The following is a 21,319-nucleotide window of genomic DNA, read 5'->3' as shown; positions in this document are numbered from 1 at the left end:
ACATTCAGGCTTGCGGCAGCCTATCTTGCCAGAATTCCAAGAGGACTTGACGTGCATTTAGTCAAAGACAACACTCAGTTTCCTTGCATGAAGTCGGTTGCAATGCCTGGACCAAGACCTTACAGTACGGAAAAGATATGTGCCTGGGGCTGTCATTACAACAAGATTTACGACCCGCTCTAAGTGACTTTCCATCGGCCAAAAGAGCATGCCATCACATGGCATTGGTCCATGTAGCTTCAACCTTTGCCAAACGAGACTGGAAGTTTCTGTTCTGGCTGGGGATAACTCAAGACGCGATATTGTCTTGAAAGTAGCCAACTACAAGTGTCCCCAACTGACCAGAACCGCGTGGTCGGCACGGTGGATAGATTGAAAAGGATCAAAACGTGGCTAACTTGGCTTGGCGCCGTCTTCGGCCTATCGTTTAGCTCCAACACACGGAAGAATTGACGGAAGATATATTTCCACCAGTCAAGCGTTAGACGTCAATATGAATCGGGGCGGAAGGTGTGAAAGCGACGAACCATTATCCCCGCAAGCCCGCGTGAACCCCCACCTCCAAACCCCAGGGCCGCCATTTCCCCACGGGCAATAAGCCGGAGAAGTCGCACTTCGGCGGGAACCCCGCGAAATCGAAGTTAACAATTTTGGGCTTCTGAACACCGTCACAGCTTGGATTCTCTAACTTGGTAACTTTATATTATACCTCCCTGAGCTTTTTTCAAGGATCTATATGTTTGAAAGTAGCCCAGATGGTATTCAAAAGTGCCGTGAGCATTAATTGGGCTAAATGAGACTTATAGAGCACGGTTCGAGCTGCAGAGCTGATATCCGAACCACTGATCTGTTAACCGAACCGCTATTACTGTTAGTACTAGAAGGAAATTGATACCAGTGTGGAAGCACCCCGCACTCTGTGCGCGACTCATGGAACCCACTGTGATGTAGTCTTTGTCCATTCCTGGCTGGACCTATGAACTCGGGGAGGGTGCGCCAAAGCTTGCCTAGCTCGCCCAAAAGACACCTCGACGATCCATGGCGGGAGTTGCCCGAAACCGCGGAGTCGGTAGCGGGAAAACAGCACAAGGCTATTTGAAGCGCTCGCTTTCAGATATTCGAGTACTTGAGGAAAGAATATCCTCTTCCAGTCTCCCTCGAGGTTGCAAGTACATGTAAGCTTCAGGTCTTCACAGCAGCTAGACAATCCAGAAATATCTTTTCACCGAGTAGTTTTGAGAAAAACTTCCAGTCGAGCTCGCGACTTGCTGTTAACATGGTCGACACAATTCCGGACGTCGCGGACACCAAGTCGCGCAAGAGCGATGTTGAACATATCGAGCAAGATCTCCAAAAACCGCAGCTTTTGCAGGAAGACGGCCAGCCAGAATTCCCAGAGATCTATCTTGAAGCCCTGGCACGGTACCCAAATGACGAATCAATTGATCAAGCCGATGAGAAGCGTCTTCTCCGCAAACTCGACATGCGGATCTTGCCACTTCTTGGAATCTGCTACTTTTTCTACTACGTCGACAAGACTACTCTGTAAAGCCCTCATTCCTCAAAACATAAATCCCCGGGCTCTTTGTAGCTTTTAGCTGATCATACCACAGATCTTACGCAGCGATTTTCGGGTTAAAGGACGGTCTCAACCTGAAAGGTGAAGAATATTCATGGCTTTCCAGTTGCTTCTACTTCGGCTGGCTCGTCTGGGCTATCCCGTCCAACCTTATTATGCAGCGCTGCCGCCCAGCTTGGTATCTCTCTTTCAACATCTTCATGTGGGGTGCCCTTCTTATGGCCCAGGCCGCGGCTAAGAACTTCGGCGGTCTTCTCGCCCTCCGCGTACTTTCCGGTGCCTTCGAGGCCATCGCAGATCCTGCTTTCATGTTGATCACATCGATGTACTACACCCGATCTGAGCAGCCCTCCCGGATCTCAGCGTGGTATGCTTGGAATGGAATTGGTGTTGCGGGTGGCGGTCTCATTGGTAAGTTTGGACGATTCTCACGCTGTACATCGTGCTCTCTTAATAACTTTTCACTGACGATATTCGTTCTAGGATACGGTATTGGACACATTAAAGGCGCCCTGGAGTCGTGGCGCTACGAGTTCCTTGTTGTCGGTGCTTTCTGTGCGTTCTGGGCACTCATTCTCGCTCTCTGCCTCCCCAACTCTCCGCGAACCATCTGGGGCTTCAGTCACGAAGAAAAACTCATCATGATTGCTCGCATGCGTCGCAATCAAACGGGCATTGAACAGCGCCGTATCAATTGGGGACAAATCAAGGAGGCTTATATGGATTACAAAACTTGGCTTTTCACCTTGTTAGGCTTCGTCTCCAACGTTCCTAACGGTGGCATCTCCAACTTCTCCACACTTGTCATCAAGGGTCTTGGCTTTGGGACGCTTGAGACGGCGCTGCTTGGCATCCCGCAAGGCGCTCTTGTGGTAATCTGGATTGGTCTTGGTGCCTTGGCGAACAGGTATATGCCGGCCAACAGTCGTACATTGGTTTGTGCTCTTTTCATGCTGCCAACCATTTGTGGTGCCTTGGGATTCCTTCTTGCACCAGCCAATGCCTACATCGGCCGTCTCATTTGCTTGTAAGATGCCTTCTCACATACACTATCGCGAGATGGACACTGACCTTCATAAGCTATCTTACTGGTTCATACCAGGCGTCCTTCGTCATCTCTCTCTCCCTCATCACATCGAACACTGGCGGTCAGTCCAAGAAGATGATTGTCTCCGGCATGATTTGGTTCGGCGCTTGCATCGGCAATATTGCAAGCCCGTTTTTTTACAAGACGAATCAGGCACCCTCGTATCACCTTGGTATTGGTTCGCTCTTGGTTGCAAATTGCATTGAGCTTGCCCTTTTCTTTGTCTTTCGGTATGCCTTTATCTGGGAGAACAAGCGCAAAGAAAAGCAAAGAGAGACTTTGCGTGCAAATGGCAACTATACCGCCGACGAGCTCAATGCCACAGCATTTACAGACATGACTGACAAAGAGAATCCCAACTTCATATACGTATATTGATTAGGGCGGTGCTGGTCTCGTTGTTCTGTTGATGTGGGAAACTATATGGTAGATCTCCAAACGTAGCGGACAAGAACAAATCCAATGTTGAGACTTGTGTAGCCACATACTAGATGACTTAATCAATTTCAATGACGGCCCGTCCCGTATGTTGACGGATTTAAAATCTTATCTAAAAAGAGTCCGCCTAGACGCACGATTGTTAATCAGAAGGCAGGATAGTCATCTCGAAACAAACTTTGAATTCAAAACTGTCCGACATGCCGAGTTAGGAAACAAATCACCGAGCCCCTATCTACTACAGAAGCAGGACGCCTAAGCTTTCGAAATTCATTATTCTAGCCGCTTATGTCAGCGGTTCGCCACTAATAAGGTTCCGCTCGGAGCTACTTTCAGGCGGAAATCCTTGTCCAAAGCGGTAACGTTTACCGCTGTCTGACTGTAAAACGAGACGAAGTGCTCACCAGCTGACGTTTTTATGGATTTCAGCCAAGAGTACCGTGAACTAGAACTTCTATCTAATATCAGATGCTGTTGAAGGGTATTGAAGGCTTCAATAGCTTAGTTTTACTGACACATGTCCCCCGGTCTTGCCCAGCCTTGTCAAAGTCAGGTAATCATCTCGGCTGCTGGGCCCGTAGAAGGCCCGAACGGCACTTGGTGACTTCCGGCTTCCCATACTTAGGTACGAATCAAAACTGTACTAAAAAGCAATATTTAAGCTCTCTTGATAATCTTCGACTGACGAACTTGTCTCAACTTCGTCACGAACTCTCCTTTTCCCATCACAAGGCGTCATCTCACTCACTCTGTAGCAAGAAATCTCATTGTCACGTGAAATTCCTCAAAAATGTCTCTATTCATCAAACCCACGCCGAAGAGCATTCTCATTTTTGGAGCAGCCGCTCATATTGGCAGGCCCTTGGCCGAATTTCTCACTCGAGAGGCTCCTGATATCAAACTGCGACTGGCGACAAGCAGCCCGGGCAAGAAAATACAGCTTCAAGGTGCCTTTCCAAACGCCGAAGTTGTCGAGGCCAACTATTCAGACGTTACATCCCTCTCCGCCGCCCTCATCGACATTGAGGGTGTTTTTGTCATTACTCCAGGAGGTCTGTCGGAAGAGAAGGCCATGACGAACTTGGTCACCGCCCTCAAGCAGGCTAAGAACATCATACACATCATTCGTCTGATGGGAGTTTTCCCAGAGATCTCGCCTTCACAAATTCCTACCACCCTCGGTCCAGGATCCCTTCCAATCGAACACCCAATCGCCAAGCGCATTCTCGATGCAAGCGGACTGCCTGTAACCTACATCAACTCCGGAGCAACATTCATGGACAACTTTTGGATCCAAATCAAGTCAGTCATTGCAAAGAAGACCCTGATCTGGCCAGAGCATCGTGTGCCCTTTGTGGACCCTCGTGACATCGCAGAGGTTACAGGCAGACTGTTCTTGTCCAACAATGCGAAGCACATTGGTGCATTCCACACAATGAACAATGGTCATGACTGGCTCACGTTCGAGGAGGTGGCGGCTATGTTGTCCGAAGTACTGGGTGAACCGATTGCGTACGATGGAAGCCTCGAGGCATTTTCTGCTTTCTATGGATCTATTATGGGACCTCACTTGGTGCAAGCCATGTGGAACTTTTTTAAGTATGAAGAAGCTCATGAGGAAATTTGGTCATTGAATAACTTTGCGGAGAGGACCCTTGGAAGGAAGCCTACAACTGTCAGAGATTGGCTCGAGGAACACAAGGATGTATTGAAGACAGGTACCGGAGATGCCCCTTGGGCTTCAAAAGCGTAGAACAATTTGTGTCGCTTGATAAAGCCTTCAGTTTCAAGAGTGGTAGTAAATGAACAACCTAATTTGCTATCCATAGCAATGAATCTATCACACGAGCTTTACGTTCCCAACGGCCTCTTGGTTACATCTCTCTCGCCATTGACTAGTTTCGGAATTCAGCAAACGGAGATAATAGCCGTCATACCATAGGGAGCAACAAAGAATGCAATGTCCAAGCTGACTTCCAAAAGTCAACTACTCATACGAAACAAGACCTGAGTAAGCATATATCAACGCTGATTCATATCGATAGTTGCGGTGATCGGATGATCTCAGAAGGTCAGACTCTCTCGGTCCGATGATAGCATTGAGCGACTAAAGGGGAGGTCTGTAAAGTGCGAGTAGAGAATGCTCCCCTTTAACGTAGGCTGTCTTCGCTGCGTTCCCGCCTGTTATATGACTTTGATCGAATACCCGTAGATGGGTGCCACATGCTCAGAGTTATCTCAATTGGCCGTAATTAGCCCTACTGCCAAATGCGACTTGGGTTCAGCTCTCATATCTCCAATGGCTGAAAAATGAGCGAAGTTGAACTATGAGATCGCTCTGGACGTGTCGCTAACATTGATACATGCAGATGAGAGTCTATGACCGTCCACGATTCAGGGCTAGTAGGAACGCGTCCCCATCATCAGCCGATGTTTAGGTCTGCTCCTGAGTTAAAAGGAGCACACGACACTGCAAACAAAAGGTCCAAGTTGTTATTCTTGAAAATGCAAAAGCCGTGGATTGATTGGTGGGGTTAGATTCGATCAGCCAAGACACTTGACAAAAAGAGCCTTGAGAAACTCAACGGCAGGCAAAACCCCGACGCCCGCTGCATAAGTCGCAAAAGGGCGTCAAATTAGCCTTGAGTAGCACGTCAAGAGGTATTGCTAAAGCCTCATCATGGCCTCCTTTATTAGCAATTAGGACTCGGGGGGAAGGTTGGGGCGGCGGTACGCTAGCAAATAAGTGGACTGAGTCACACTGGGTCGAGTCAACTCAATGAATCGTAGGGGAGGATGGCGGGGGAAGCGTTCCCGCCCCGGCTGGGTTCCGCTGGGGAACTAATCTTGGGGCCGAGTTCGGAGACCATCGGCTAGGGACGGACGATCCCGACCGCGGTGAATTACCTATAATAGCGAGAATGCCCTTTGATCCGCAGCTGAGAACGGCAGTTATCTGCGACCTTGCCATTTCTCAAATGATACCGCCTCTCAAATCTCATCTTTTTTCAAAAGGATCCTTCATCGTCGATTCGTTGCTCCCGGAGGTTTCGCCTCTTCCTCCTGCAGTCTACAACCGCACTTTCGAAATCATTCTTCCCGTCGGAATTTCGCAGAATGGGTGAAAAGCCAGAAGCCGTGCCCCATGAGCCGCCGACACCAAAAATATGCAACACACCTCCAGAACACTCTCGCAATACCGAGACGAGCACTGAGAGAATGGCCACCCACAGCAGCATCGAGAGAAGCGCATCGCAACCAAGTAGAATAATTGATACGCCGCCAGATGGAGGCGCTAGAGCGTGGATGGTAGGTAAGTAAGAGCAGCAACGCGCAAACGTTGTTACAAACCGTACATTATTGATAATGTGACAGTCTTCAGCACGTTTTTAGTTGTTATGAACACCTGGTTCGTGGTTTAAATCTTGTTGTCGCATGATTTGGGGTGCTAACACATGGTAGGGGGGTTGCAAACTCCTTTGGAGTCTTCCAGCCATACTTCACCAGTGTCTTTTCGCGGCCACAGTCTGATGTCTCATGGATCGGTTCGTTTGAAGTATTTCTGCTCTTTTTCGTAGGAACATTCACAGGACGATGGACAGATATGGGATTTTTCCGTCCCTTGTTTATTGCCGGCTTCTTCCTTGTCATTTTGGGAATGGTTGCTGCCTCGTTTTGTACTACGTACTGGCAGTTTTTCCTTGCCCAGGGTATCTGCCTCGGGCTCGGAAATGGTTGTCTGTTCTGTCCCTGCATGGCAGTGACCTCTACGTACTTTGCAAAACGTCGCTCATTAGCGTTTGGCCTCACAGCTGCCGGGGCTGTTGTCGGAGGTCTTACTATACCAAGCATGGTTCGACAGCTTTTGCCTAAGATTGGGCTTGGCTGGACTATTAGAGCAATTGCCTTAATTCAGGTCGTGACCTTGATTGTTGCTGGCCTACTGATCAAGACTAGGATTCCACCACGGCAGGCAGCACCTCTGGTAGAGTGGGCAGCCTTCCAAGAATCAGAGTATAGTTTCTATGCTATTGGGGCGTTCATGGTAAGCATCTTGATCCAGAGCGAGCATAAAGCACTAAAAAATATTCAGTGCTTCTGGGGAACCTACTTTGCCTTTCACTTTCTTGCGGCCTTCTCCCGGGACATCTTGGGACTATCTTACACAGACTCACTTGACCTGCTGTTGGTTCTCAATGGTGTGGGTGCACTCGGAAGAATCATTCCTGCCCAAATTGGGGACGTTATTGGCACTATTAACATTTTTGCCCCAATGGCGTTCATGACCGGGACCGTCATGTTTTGTTGGATTGGCGTGCAAAACACAACTGGGCTCTATGTCTGGACGGTTTTCTATGGCTTTGCTGTTGGTGGAGTCCAGTCTCTATTTCCATCCGTGCTTAGTAGTTTGACTACGGACCCTCAAAAGCAGGGTACGAGGATGGGTATGGTCTTCACGGTGGTCAGCTTCGCATCCCTCACTGGATCGCCGATTGCAGGAGCCATTATCGATGCGATGGGGGGGAGATATGTTGGCGCGCAAGCGTTTGCCGGTTGTTGCATGATTTTGGGAATGGCATTCGTTCTTTCTGCACGGATTTGCAAAACGCGGAAGATGGGAGCGGGGACATTCGCCTTCATCAAAGTTTGATATGACCTCTGCGAGATCCTCATCGAGTACTTGCATGGTGTCTAAACGGTCATAACACTACGGGAACACGGCAATCGCAGACTACTTGGAATTTAGTGGTAGAATTCCATGCGATTCATACATGCACAGGTTAAGTCAAACCCCCCACTTCCCGGCACCCCCCTGTTTCTGGCACCCACAAAAACGCGAAAATCCACCACAACGCAATGCCCACCCCCAACCTCCTTTTATCACAACATTTTCAATTCGAGTCCAAATGGGCTCATTTTTTGCACATACCTTCTTCTATATCTAATGCCTCAATATACCGAAGATCAGCTTCGTCAGGCTCTCGAGGACATCTCAAACGGCAAGAGTCAAAAGAGAGCCTCATTGAGTATGGGATACCACGATCAACCCTCCAACTACGTCTCCAAGGTGGTCAGACTAGGAAAGTGGCTTTGCTGACTGGCAGAGGCTGTCTCCTGACCAGGAGAGTAAGCTGGCACAATGGGTTCGCATTCAGGCTTCGGCCTCGCACCAACGCACCAACAGGTGAAGGAATTCGCAGAGCGAGTTCTGGCTGCTGCTGGGGATACCAAACCATTAGAAAAGGCTGGATCTATGCCTTCGTGAGAAGGAACCCTATCATTAAGGTTCAGAGAAGTCGTTCCATCGATTCTAGACGCGTTAATGGGGCATCTACTGAGGTCATTAGGAACTGGTTTAAGTTCCTTGCTATCCCTGAGATCAAGGACATCAAACCAGCCAACAGATATAATATGGATGAGACTGGCATCCTCGAGGGTCAGGAGCTAATGGGTTAGTGCTGGGCATGGCTGAGACGACGTCTGTTCGCAAGAAACAACCTGGGTCGAGGGCATGGGTCTCTATCATTGAGTGTATCTCAGCCTTGGGTAGGGCACTGTCCTCTTATCATTTTCAAGGAAGACGGTCCAACAACAGTGGTTTCCATTACATCTGGTTCCATACGATGGGTGGGAGTTTACAGCAACAGATAATGGCTGGACTACAGACTTAACTGCCATTGAATGGTTAGAGAAGGTGTTTATCCCACAGACTATGCCTGAGGCTGAGGGCGAGGCTCGACTGTTGATTGTGGATGGGCATGGGAGTCATACGACGACAGACTTCATGTGGAATTGCTATATTAACAATATCCATTTACTGTTCTTACCACCACACTCCTCTCATGTCCTCCAGCCACTTGACCAGTCTGTCTTCAGCCCTGTTAAGTCAGCCTATCGGAAGGAGCTCGGTTACTTGTCTCAATGGAACGACTCTACCATTATAGGTAAAAGGAACTTCCTGGACTGTTACCAGAAGGCTCGACTTGCTGGTCTATCAGTCTCGAACATCAGAAGTGGTTGGAAGTGGACTGGTCTACACCCTGTAGCGATGGTTAAGCCCCTGATGAACCCTATGGTATTACCTGAGCCTTCTGCTAAGCCCACCACACCCAAACCAACCAGTCGGGGCAAAAGCGATGCCATAATGGTCAACAAACTACCCTGTTGAGCCATGGGATTCTGCTTCCTCTGCAGTGGTCTGGTCGACACCCAGGAAGCTGGCAGAGCTCAGCGGTCAACTGCACTTATACACCCAACTCGACAATGATACCAGCACTCAACGGCTGCTGTTCAGGAAGGTGAAAAGGCTTCACAGAGCAGGCCTGGCAACTGGCAGCTGCCCAGCAGCAGCTGGCTCACCTGAGGGCTCAAGTTACCAACGCTGCAGTTAGGAAGAGGAAGACTGTTCAGATCGATCCCAACACGAAGTTTGCGAACATCAGGGATATCCATCGGGCTCAAATCGAAGCGGGTGAAAAGGAGGTTATTACGGCTGAATCCAGCGACTCTGAATGCCCTAGTGAGGCTGGCAGTTGTATTGTAGTGGGTGTGGTTGAGGATCAATAGTTAATAGTAATGAGGAGGTTGGGTTGTGATCCCATCGTTTTTGTGGGTGCCAGAAACAGGGGGGTGCCAGGAAGTGGGGGGTTTGACTTATACCATCGAAACGAGCTCATAATCTGGGTCATGTCTCTCTGCAATGAACCACCGTGATACGAAGGATCATGCATGTACATTTGAGTTCGACCTAGCGGTGTCGCATGAAAATATCGAGGAGGAGTCTGACTTTGAAAAATCTGAAGAACTGGGAGCTGGCACATAAGGTATTCAAGTGACAATCATTCCGCTGTGTCATTGATCATCTTGATCCGAATTTAATACATAAACTCTCTACAGTCTTCTAGAGTACCTTTGAACTGTCGTGGATTGACCAACTCTAAGCCATGATACTCCTGCATTCTCATGCAAGTACCTCGCCTGTCAGGAAGATGGGCTGCTTGTTGGAGAAGTTGGGAACGTCTCCCATAATCCCAGCAGCCTCAGGCCCAGCGAAAGCAGCCTTGATCTGCTGGAGGCTGTCCCAAGTAACGGTTGATCCAAAGGCGTACAATGGCGGAATACCGTCAGCGCCAGGTTGGAATTTCGTTACCGACCAGGACGTGACGCCGTACTTTCTCCATTGCTCTTGGATCAATGGCATATGCTTGGTGGTGTAGTAGTTGATATCATACTCGGCGTCCGGGTCGTTGGGGAAAACGACAGTGATGGTGACAGTCATGATGGGCGATATCTGTGATGTCTGAGAGAACCGAAGGTCTTTGTGGTGAAAGGTCTGGAATCGATCCTTAGATATAGATGTGATTGTTGAGAATGTGTGAGAGAAGATAGAACAAATGAGGGATAAGTTCAGAGCTTGAGGCGATATAGAGACTTGGGTACTTATACTTCGAGCCGCGGACGCTTCAAGACATATCCAGACGAAGTCTACAGGCCGCTAAGCCAGGAAAGTTCTTGTACCCAAAATGCAAGACGCGAGTAATGAATTGCCGTAAACTACATTCGGTATTCCTTCCGTTCCATGAAGTAAGACTACGGCAATGCCCGTAGTCTTACCTAATCGCTGTCCCAGGCGATAGGCTGTCTGTATGCGTATTTAAGTATGCGATATCCTATACCCATTCCTGACCATCATCGCATTCTAGCATTTACTTTTCAGCAGCCCTCACTGTCTGGTTCTCCCTATTTACCTACTTCATCATACCAGCCATGTCGACTAGGCCTAAGCTTCTCGTTGTCTTGACATCTCAGGATATCATGCCAACCCGGGAGAATTTCAGGACTGGATGGTATCTTCCCGAGTTTGTTCACCCATACAACGCTCTCGCCCCTCATGTGGACCTCGTCGTCGCTTCTCCCAAGGGTGGTGTTGCTCCCATCGACCCCTACTCCATTGAAGACAGCAAAAATGACGGAGAGTGTCAGAGATTTCTGAAAGAACAGAAGGATCTTTGGGAAAAAACGGAGACCCTTTCGTCGTTTTTCGGAAGGTCTTCTGAGTTTGCGGGAGTATTCTACGTTGGCGGGCATGGACGTGAGTAGAACCCAGACAAATATGGCCTCATTAGAAGCTTACACAGATCCAGCCATGTTTGATCTCGCCGTCGACCAAATCTCACATTCCATCATCCGAGAGTTCTACGAAGCAGGCAAAATTGTCTCGGCTGTTTGCCATGGCCCCGGCGCCCTCGTGAATGTTAAGCTCACAAACGGGGAGTACCTGGTCAAGGACAACGAAGTCACAGGATTTTCGAATGCGGAAGAAGACGCATACAGCTTTACGGATGCAATGCCATTCCTTTTGGAAACAGAACTCAAAAACCACGGCGGGAGGTACATGAAGGCAGATCAGCCCTTCGGGGTTAAAGTTGTGGTCAGCGGTAAGGATGGACGCTTGATTACCGGGCAGAATCCACCTAGCGCAGGAGTTATTGGTAACGTATTGTGGGAAGCAATCAGGAAGCAGCAGATACCTTGAGACGTTTAGCACTATATAGTCAATGCGAAAAGACGAACAAGTACTTGACGCTGCGAATACAAGTTTCCAACCTAGAGCCAGCATTAGAAGCACTAAAAGCATTTCTGAGACTTTGTCTTGGTCTCAACAAATATAATTGTCTCGTCATATTACGCTCTGGGGCCTAGATACGGGTCGGACAGGGAGTCAAATTTTGGGATCCACTCATTCTCCGACGAGAACTCCACAAATTTAGAGTTGTGAGACCGGAACGCTAGCCCCTTTAGGAAACAGCCAAAGACCTCAATGGGATGACGCGCCATGAGACAAATTGTCACGAGTTATGGCACACAGCAATGGGCATACGGAGTGTAGTAAAGTGGCTTAACCTATTAAAGTAGAAGTAGACAAAAGGAAAAGGTCTATATATAGTATATAAGTGATATATACGTGATATAACACGTGATAAGTACTTCGTAATTTACGGTTATTATCCTTATTACGTAATATACCCCCTAATTATTACTATAAGGGAACTATTATACTTAGGATAAAACCTCTAAATACTTTTATAAAAACTTAATTTAGTTAAATATAAATAAAGGAAAAATAAATATAAGGGATACGCGTTTTATAGAGCGCGTTTATTATAAATAGCTCCTTATTTAAAATAAATAGGATCCTAACTAGGAATAGTACGTAATTTATTATTTTTAGTATATAAATTAATAAGGGCAGGCTATTTACCCTCTTTATATATATTTAAATTTTTATAGCACTACTTAGCTATTATTTTTTTTTAATTTTTATAATTATTATAAGTACCTATTTATTACACACGTAGCGCTATTAAATTATTTATTAATTTTATTTTAAATATAAATATTTAATATATTTAATAATAATAATAAGTTTTATATATTTTTATAATATATTTTATATATATAATATACGGTTAGCTAAAAGTTTAGATAAATAATATTAATAACGAGCCCTTCGTAATAGTTTCCCCCCCGCGCCCCCCCTTTATACCCTTTTTTTTTATACCTAAGGCCCCGGTTATTAAGCTCCCTCTCTTTAGCTAAGAGAACGCTATAACTATTAATAATAATATTAAAATTTTTATAAATTCGAGGCTTATATTAGTAGTTTTATTATAGGTAATAATAAAGGTAATAATAATAAAAGTTTTAATAATAAGCTTTTAACCTCCCTACTAAAAAAAATAAAAAAAAAAAAAAATAAAATATTTTTAAGTAAAGTACGTAATATATTATTATTTTAAGGTTTATATTTAATTTATTTAGATATTAAAAAATATAAGGGCCCTATTTACTAAATAATAAAAAATAAAAAGAATATTAAGAGGTTAAAATAAAACCTATAATAAGTTTAGTTAATTTTTTTACTATTTAGGGCTTATTTAATATATACTTAGTCCTTAAAAGCTTAAGGATAAGGCTCTTATAGAACAGGATATAGAACAGGATATTTAGTACGTACCTTACTTAAGGGTAGCCCTCTATTTTAATAATTAAAGTAATAATAGTTATTATTTTAAAGAAAGCTATAGCTAATATATATATTATTTTAATAGCTATTTAGTTAAAAATTATATTAATATTCCCTTTATTATATAGCTAATAACCTAGGCCTTTACTAAGGCTATTATAAGTAGCGCTTCTACTTTTATAAATATACTATTTTTTATTATTCTTAAGAACGTACTTAACGCTAATTAAAAATTTTTTTAAAATTTAGTATATAATAAATTAGATAGAGGAGTATAAAGTTAAATACGAGGATTATATTCGTTTTTAGTAAGATAAGTTTATTTTTATAACGATTTTCGTAACCCCTTTTATAAATATACCCATATTATTATTTTTAGGTATTATAGTTATTTATAACTAGCTTTTTATTACCCTACCCGCTCCTACTCCTTAAGTCGTTAACCTAATAGTCCTTTTACCCCTAGCTCCCCTTACTATTCTAATTATTTATAATTTTAAGGATTTTAAGGTATATAAAGCGCAGTTCTTAGTATATATTTCCTCCTTTTTTATTACTAACGCTATAGTTTTAATAATTTCGTTCTTCTTAAACCAGGAATTTAAATAATAAGTATAAGCCCGGGTTATATTTTTATATACATATACCCTATAGGGTAAGTTTATTTTAAGAGTTTTAGGCCTTCGGGCTAAGAAAAGTTTTATTTATTTTATTTTAAACTTATAGGCCGCACTCTTAGTTTAGTTAATTATTTATTTTTAGGTATTAAGTTTTTCTAAGCGTAACTTAAATTAATTATTTTTAACTATTTTAATTATTTATAATAAGTTCTTACGCATTGTAGAGGTTAAGAAATATATAAAAATATTTAAACTTAGTTTATAAGAAGTTCTTAGTAAGTTTATTTATTAATATATTTTTATTAATATATAAATAACCTTAAAGCTATTTCTAGCGTACTCTTATTTAAGCTATATATTTTATATATTAATAATAAAGCCGTATAGCTATTTTTTTATTTTCCTTATAACGAGTTAAATTGTTTATTAATTATTATAATTAACTAACTATACTTTTCCTAGGTTAAAAGAAATATTTATAAAAGGCGCTTTAAAGTTATTATTTTTTTATAGTTTTCAGAAATAAAGAAGCTTAGCCTCAGTAATTAACGTTATAACTATTACTTAGTATACTAATTTTTATTAAATTAGGTTATTAAAAGGAATATTATATATCCTTATAATAATTATTATATTACTTTATTATTTATAAAGTTAGTATCTCTAGCTAGAAATAATAATTACGTTTAGTACACTACTATAAGAGAGTAAAAATACCTTATTATATAAAAGTATTAAATATACTAGTTTATTATTTTAATATAAGTTATACTTAGGTTAGTTAAAAACTATAATAATTATAAATAAATAAAAGTAACGTTTAGTCTAATTATAATAGCTATATAAAGTATATTCCTAACCTTTTTAAAAACTTTTATTTTTCCTTTATTACTTACCCTTATTTAATTTAAACTCGTATTACAGAAGAGGTAATTAAATCTATTAAATCTATTAAATTAAAGTGCTTAATAACCTATTTAATATATACATTATAAACTAAGTAAACCTTATAAATAGTACGGTCTTATATAATCCGTACTTTAAGAAAATAATTAATTAGTTTATTCTCTTTAAAGTTAATATATTCTTTTATACTATTAACAACTTCCTAAGCTACCTTCTAGTTATCTTAATAATATAAGACTATAAAGTCGTTAATATAAAATACTAATATTACTTTCTTATTTATAGTTTAATAAATATACTTTTCATAGCTATAGATTATATTTATACTACGAAGTATAAAAATAAAAATTTAAAACTATAAAATTAATAAATCTCATAGACCGTATAGAGCATATTAAAGTTTACCTACTTTACTAATAACTTTATATCTTTTAAGAGTTTAATAATTACTAATTTCTTATTCTTAATAAGTACGTTAAGGAATGCGTTAATAGCGTTATATTAATCAGCCTTAAAGTTAAATTAGGTAACTATTACTATTATAAACTAAAAAGCCTTTACAGCGAGTATTAAAGCGTATATATTTTATAAAAATTGAGTAGTTATATATCCCCTTTATATATATATACTTTTACTTCATAAACCTCGTTATTAGCGTTATATTTATATATATACTTATTTTAATAAAAATAAGATCCTTTATTTAAGATTATGTTTAACCTCTTCCTATATATTAATATCTTTTAGCTTTTTATCTCTATATTTATAATATCCCTGAGTAACTTTTATAGCTATTATAAGAAGTATTTAATATTACTAAACTTCTTTAGTAAGCTTAAAAGTTAACTTTATTAGGCTATAGTTTTTAACTTATACCAGGGCGCTCTAGGTAAGTCCTATAGATTACCTTTTATTATTTAGTAAAGTATTATATATCTTATATTACTTTTTTTTAGCTTTCTATTAATTAGGTATAAAGGTAAAAAAAGTAGTCCTAGTAGTAGTTATAATAATTATTATTTTTTATATTTAAATATAAGAGCGTTATAAAGATATTATTATTAAAACGTTATAGAGGTTTATGGGCTCGATTTAAGTATTTAGGACCTAACTAAGCTTTACTTAATACTCGCTAAGGTAGTTTTTATAAGCTCTATTTTTATATAGTAATAGAGGTTTATTATAAGGGTTCCCTACTAATATTAACTTTAGCGTTAGGAATTATATCCTTATAATTAGTACCTCGTTTACTACGTATTTTAGCTTCTTACTAAGAGCCATTAGGAATTAAGGGCTTAAAAACCTTTATAATATATATAAGTACTTATAAAGAGGACTATAGGTTGCGCAGAGCTATTTATAACCTAGTTATTATATCCTTTTCCTTACCCCTACCCCTAAGCTTACATAAGGGGGTTATCTTAGGGATTAATAGTACTAATAAGGCTATATTAGCCTTATTAATATTATTAACTATACCCTAGAGTACGTTTATTAATTACTTAGCGTCCTAAATAGTTAAAAACTTAATAATAATACTATCCTTAATTATAAAGTTATTTTAAGTATTAGTATTTCTAAAGTCTAGATTTATTTCCCCGAGTATTTAAACTAATTTATTATTAACTTTAAAAGTTTTTATATTTCTTAGATTACTAAATTTACTTATTTACTTATAATAGCTTGCTCTCGTATATAGAATTATAAAAACTTTTTATTAAACTTAATATTCTTTATAATAAATACTTACTTAAGCTGGGTACCTAGACCTTATATAAGTTATACGTTTCTAGTGTATATCTAACTAAGTATCCTATATACTTATAAGGAAGTACTTTATACTCCTTTTAATATATACCCTCTTATAATCCCTATAAAAGGGTATACTTAGTAGCTATATATATAAAGATTACTAAGATATAGGGTAACTAGTTCTAAATCTCGTACTTAGTAGCCCGTTTATTATTAGCGTTAATATCTCTTTTACTAGTTAATTTTTATTATAATAAGTAAATCTCTATTATTAGCTCGTAGGTAATATTATAAATAAAAATCGCTATTATACTACTTTATCCTATAGTTTTTAAAGAGGTTTATAAAAAGTATATCTTATAAGCTTTAATAATTATAAATTAACTTACTCTTTTATATTACTTACGGGTTTTTTATATATAGTAGAAGCTCTATTTTAATTCTTAGCTTACTATACTACGTTTTATATATACGTTTAACGTTTATAATAAAGAGGCGGTCTTATTATTACTTTTAAAAAGTAGATTAGAGTTTTTTTATTAATAAATTACTACTTTAAGGCTCTATAGTATAAATAATACTTGTCCTCTATTTTATTTTTAAAAAGAACCCCTAAGCTACTTACTATATTTATTTAAGGCTATAAGTATATATTATTATTTACTTAAAGATAGCTCGAAATAGAAAAGATCTTAGTATATATAGTACTATAGTATAGTTATAAGGCTCTTCTTAAAGGTAGTCCTCTTAAAATTATTAACTTAGTTTTGGATATTATATATACCTTATACTTAATTTATAATAGTAATTTAATACGTATACTACGAGTCTTATAAAGGAGTTAATAAAAGGTATTAAGCCCGAAATAACCGGTCTTAAAGTACTATAAGAGTGCGCTATTAGATTTCTTATAAATATATTAATATAAGTAATAGAATTTCCTATAGCTAATTAGTAGCATAATACTAACTAGGCTTTATAAAATATACTTAAGATTTATAAAAAAGTAAGATTAAAAGAGCTTATATTTAAAGAAGACTAAGTTATTTTTTAAGTAAGCTATTTTTAATAGTGCTTTTATAAAGTATTCTTTATTATAAAGTATAATTTAGACCGTAGTATTAGAATATACTTTTATTAAGGAGAGTTTTAAAATTATATTAATATAAAATCCTTTAATATAAGTAGTATTCTAAAGCTTTAGATCGTACGTTCCCTCCCTTTAGGTCTATTTAAAATGCCTTTTATAATATAAGTATTGCGTATAGTAATAGGTAGTATAGTAGTACTAGATTTAATATAATCGTCGTTATTTAATAATATATAGCTCTTAGGTTTAAGTAGGCTCTTATTATTAATTAGATATATTATTCTATAGCTATTTATTACCGTACTTTAGGATAATAAATAAGTACTACTTATAAGGGTATTAAAGATTGCGTTTATTTTTACCTTTTAACCCTTTATAAGTATAGTAATATAATTATTATTTTAGTTTATTAATAAGCTTATTATAAGTTAGTTAGAGGATCCTTTTAGTTACTAAGACTTTTTGGGGTTCTATTATTTTTAATTAACTTATTTTTTAAGCTTATTATAAAGTGATTTTTATTTATTTGATTTAATTATAGTAAGGACTTCTTTTATATAGCTATTTATTATTTATATTGGGAACTACTAGTATTATGGTTTATAAGTACTTATTTTAACTTTTAGTATACTAAAGGCAGTGTACGTTATTATAAGGGTAATTAATATCCCCCTTATTATTTACGTTTTTAAACGAGTTAGAGCGTTTAATAAAAATAAAATAAGCCCCTCTTTAGCCTAAGGGGTATTTAGTATACGTTTTTTATATTACTAAGCTAAACGTATACGTAATCTTATTAAGGGTCCTAGTATATATTTTAAAAGCTATTAATTCATAAAAAGTTTTATAAGTACGTTAGCTCTATATAAAGTTAAGTTTAAACTTAACTATATTTAAGAAGTTAAGTATAGCGATTTCTTTATTAATTTTTAAAATATTATATATCTTAGTTCGGAGGTAAGCTAATTATTATTTTTTATATTAGCGTTAGAGATTAATACTAGTCCTCGCTTTACTAAGGACTTATTTATATTCTTAATAAACTGCACTCTTAATTATGGCCTCGGAGGGCGCTAGTTTTTATTTTAATTATTTAACGATTTATTATATACTAAACTTAATACTATTCTTAGTTATTTTTAAAATACGTATTTATAAAGAGTAGCGTTAATTAACTTTCCTAATTACTAAATAAAAGTTTAATATATATATTAATATTATTATGTTTAGGAATTATAATTTAATAATATTTAGTAAAGAGCTCCTACTTTTTTAAATATTTTTAAATATATAGATCTTTTATAAGTATAATATAAGAATATATTTAATTATATAAAGTAAGTAGTATTATTAGTATTATAAAAGGAGTTCTAGATAGATCTTATAAGTTACTCATACTTAAAGAAGTTAAAGGTTATATTAGAAGTTAGAGCTAGAAATTATTAATAATAAGTTTCTTATTTTTATTAATTATTTTTAAACACCTTACGGCGTACTTAGTAAGCTCGTTACTTTTTTTTATTATAAATTAAAAATATTAACTTAAAATTAAAAGGTAAAATAAATATTATAAGGGGAGTAAGGAATACGTTAGAGTTTAGAGCGTTTAGGTTAACGTACTTCTAGACCTCGAGACCCTTACTTATTAAGTAGAAGGCCTAGAACTATTTAATTTAATTATTATAACTAGTTAATTTAGTTTAGCTAAAAGTAAATATAAAAATATTAATTATATTAAAAAGATCGTAGGGATCGTATTAATAAGTACGTTATTATAATATAAGGTCTTAATTAAGAGCTAGGTTTATAATTATTATGAGTTATAGTATATAGTAATAGGTATACGGAGTATAGTAAAGTAGCTTAACTTATTAAAATAGAAGTAAATAAAAGGAAAAGGTTTATATATAGTATATAAATGATATATACGTGATATAGTACGTGACGGGCACTTCGTGGTCTGCGGTTACTATCCCTGTTACGTGACACAAATCCAACTTCATCCCTTAGCAGAATGATGCAGAATTGCAAAACTTGCATCTCGCCTCACTAATTATAGGACCAGCTGGACAATTTTCGGAAGGTCTCTCCTTCGCTCGCAGGCCTCAATTCGACATTCGCACATGTCAGATTATTTGGGCAAAGATTGTGGGATAGACCCCTGAGGTTCATACCAATGGTGAACCGAGGGCGTCTTTCGCCGGCATGCCTTCCATGCAGGGCGAGGAAGCTCAAGGCAAGTTCTTTAAACTCGCCGTACAATCCGAGTGCATAGCTTCTTCTAGGAAAGATCTTTTGACTAACAAGCCGTCGTCGTTAGTGTGATCTCCGGCCGGATAGGTGTGGCCAGTGTGCCAGAGCTAAGATAATATGCCATGGATATCGGGATCCTGACGCAATTCAATTCCACAGTGAGAACAATTCGGCAGAACAAAAGGTTATTGCTCGTCGTAGCCGTGTTCTACATGCAGAAAATCATCCAGCCTCTCTGGAGCTGAGCTGGGATACGCGTGCACGATACGCATTTTTCTCGACGTACATCCAAGGATTCACTCGGAGCATGAGTGAGATAGCTTACCATTACCGGAACTCAAAGACACTAGATCATATTTCAGCGAGCGTGGAAGCAGTCAGTCTAGCCTTTATGGCTGTTCAGCTCGCCAGCCCGAATCTTCTCCTATTAGCCAGCTCAAGTTACGTCACGGCTATTCAACGACTCAATCACGCTCTCAGCTCGCTCAATCCTGGGGAAGCGGAAAAAGCACTCCAAACCATTTTGTTGCTGGATATGTACGAAAAGCTTGTCCACCGGGATCCGGCACAATCTCAGTCATGGCTGAGTCACGCACAAGGTGGCTTATCACTACTCGGTGCCCGTGAGACGAGTATTGTGTCTACCCCAACAGGCTGTCAAGTTGCAGCTCGACTTGTGACGGCGGTGACAGTAAGCTGTGCCACAGTCGGAGATAAAGTACCTCCAGAGCTTACAAAGGTCCGTCGAAATATTGGCTATCGTGTCAAGAGCGTGAAATGGACATTTCTAGGTGTCCTTGCGCAGGTTGTTGACCTTAAGTCCGACATCATTCATGGGAGAGTTTCGACATTGGAACTTCTTGTTAAGGCAAAAGGTCTGGATGAAAGAATCAATGCGTTGGACAAAGCCCGTCCACCATCTTGGAAGCCAAAAACCATACAAGTCACTGCAGACGAGCAGATTCTGGGATGTTTCTACGACATCTACCCGGACCACTACATCACTCAAGTCTCGAATGCAATCTGCACAATCCGCCTCATTCTTTACCACCTCATCAAGACTTACGTCCCCGAGGAGAGTCGCCCGAAAGAGTACACATTCCACGGAACAAGTCGCGACTCGATCAATCAGATGTGCGCCTCCGTGCCTCAGTTTATCTTACCAGGAATACATGAAACAAATTCATTGCCTTTTTCGCCTGTACAACAGCTTCACTGCAGCACCTTTCTGGCGCCCCTTTACCTGATCAATCAGGTATCAGAAGACAAGAAAGTAAAGGCATGGGTGCAACGATGTTTGAAGTTTATGTGGGAATCTGGAGGCTTCAAATCAGCTAAAGAGATTCTTCATGTCACGCAAACAGCACCAGACCTAGATTACTGGACCGTGTTTGCTATGACCGGTAGCTATGCACTTGGAGCCTAGAACAACACTCCTGAACCATCGATACATCCTCAGTCGTTCCTGAGATATAGAATGATAAAATGTTGAATATTCATCTCAAGTAGATAATCCGTGTGTAAAGGAAGAAGAACAAGCTCCTGCATTAACTCAAGGCGCAAGCAG

General features: G+C 39.4%; 6 protein-coding genes across 6 annotated transcripts; 5 read left to right on the top strand and 1 right to left on the bottom strand.

The window, feature by feature from the left end:
- Positions 1-1,276: 1,276 nt before the first annotated feature.
- Positions 1,277-3,044, top strand: HER10_EVM0008764 (major facilitator superfamily transporter; the record flags this gene model as incomplete). The annotated part of the gene is made up of 3 exons (XM_035478273.1): positions 1,277-1,545; positions 1,614-2,606; positions 2,660-3,044. 3 exons carry the CDS (start codon positions 1,277-1,279, stop codon positions 3,042-3,044), a joined length of 1,647 nt encoding a protein of 548 aa, XP_035327087.1.
- An 850-nt stretch (positions 3,045-3,894) lies between these two features.
- Positions 3,895-4,857, top strand: HER10_EVM0002297 (uncharacterized protein; the record flags this gene model as incomplete). The annotated part of the gene is made up of 1 exon (XM_035472014.1): positions 3,895-4,857. The coding sequence occupies one exon, from the start codon at positions 3,895-3,897 to the stop codon at positions 4,855-4,857; it is 963 nt and encodes a 320-aa protein (XP_035326606.1).
- A 1,212-nt stretch (positions 4,858-6,069) lies between these two features.
- Positions 6,070-7,917, top strand: HER10_EVM0009183 (major facilitator superfamily transporter). Its single transcript, XM_035478681.1, has 4 exons — positions 6,070-6,417; positions 6,480-6,513; positions 6,567-7,149; positions 7,198-7,917. The coding sequence occupies exons 1-4, from the start codon at positions 6,222-6,224 to the stop codon at positions 7,753-7,755; spliced, it is 1,371 nt and encodes a 456-aa protein (XP_035327129.1). The 5' UTR covers positions 6,070-6,221; the 3' UTR covers positions 7,756-7,917.
- A 2,148-nt stretch (positions 7,918-10,065) lies between these two features.
- Positions 10,066-10,383, bottom strand: HER10_EVM0011818 (ethyl tert-butyl ether degradation; the record flags this gene model as incomplete). Its single annotated transcript, XM_035481237.1, has 1 exon — positions 10,066-10,383. One exon carries the CDS (start codon positions 10,381-10,383, stop codon positions 10,066-10,068), a length of 318 nt encoding a protein of 105 aa, XP_035327341.1.
- A 488-nt stretch (positions 10,384-10,871) lies between these two features.
- On the top strand, positions 10,872-11,640 carry HER10_EVM0012885 (ThiJ/PfpI family protein; the record flags this gene model as incomplete). Its single annotated transcript, XM_035482265.1, has 2 exons — positions 10,872-11,196; positions 11,249-11,640. 2 exons carry the CDS (start codon positions 10,872-10,874, stop codon positions 11,638-11,640), a joined length of 717 nt encoding a protein of 238 aa, XP_035327429.1.
- An 8,419-nt stretch (positions 11,641-20,059) lies between these two features.
- HER10_EVM0009754 (ThiJ/PfpI family protein) lies at positions 20,060-21,178 on the top strand (the record flags this gene model as incomplete). The annotated part of the gene is made up of 1 exon (XM_035479230.1): positions 20,060-21,178. The coding sequence occupies one exon, from the start codon at positions 20,060-20,062 to the stop codon at positions 21,176-21,178; it is 1,119 nt and encodes a 372-aa protein (XP_035327182.1).
- Positions 21,179-21,319: the final 141 nt, after the last annotated feature.

Source organism: Colletotrichum scovillei (assembly GCF_011075155.1).
Source record: "Colletotrichum scovillei strain TJNH1 chromosome Unknown Contig00011, whole genome shotgun sequence".
In the NCBI taxonomy this organism is placed as follows: Eukaryota; Fungi; Ascomycota; class Sordariomycetes; order Glomerellales; family Glomerellaceae; genus Colletotrichum; species Colletotrichum scovillei.
Note: the sequence above shows the minus strand (reverse complement) of the source record. Positions and strands in the feature narration are given on the sequence as shown.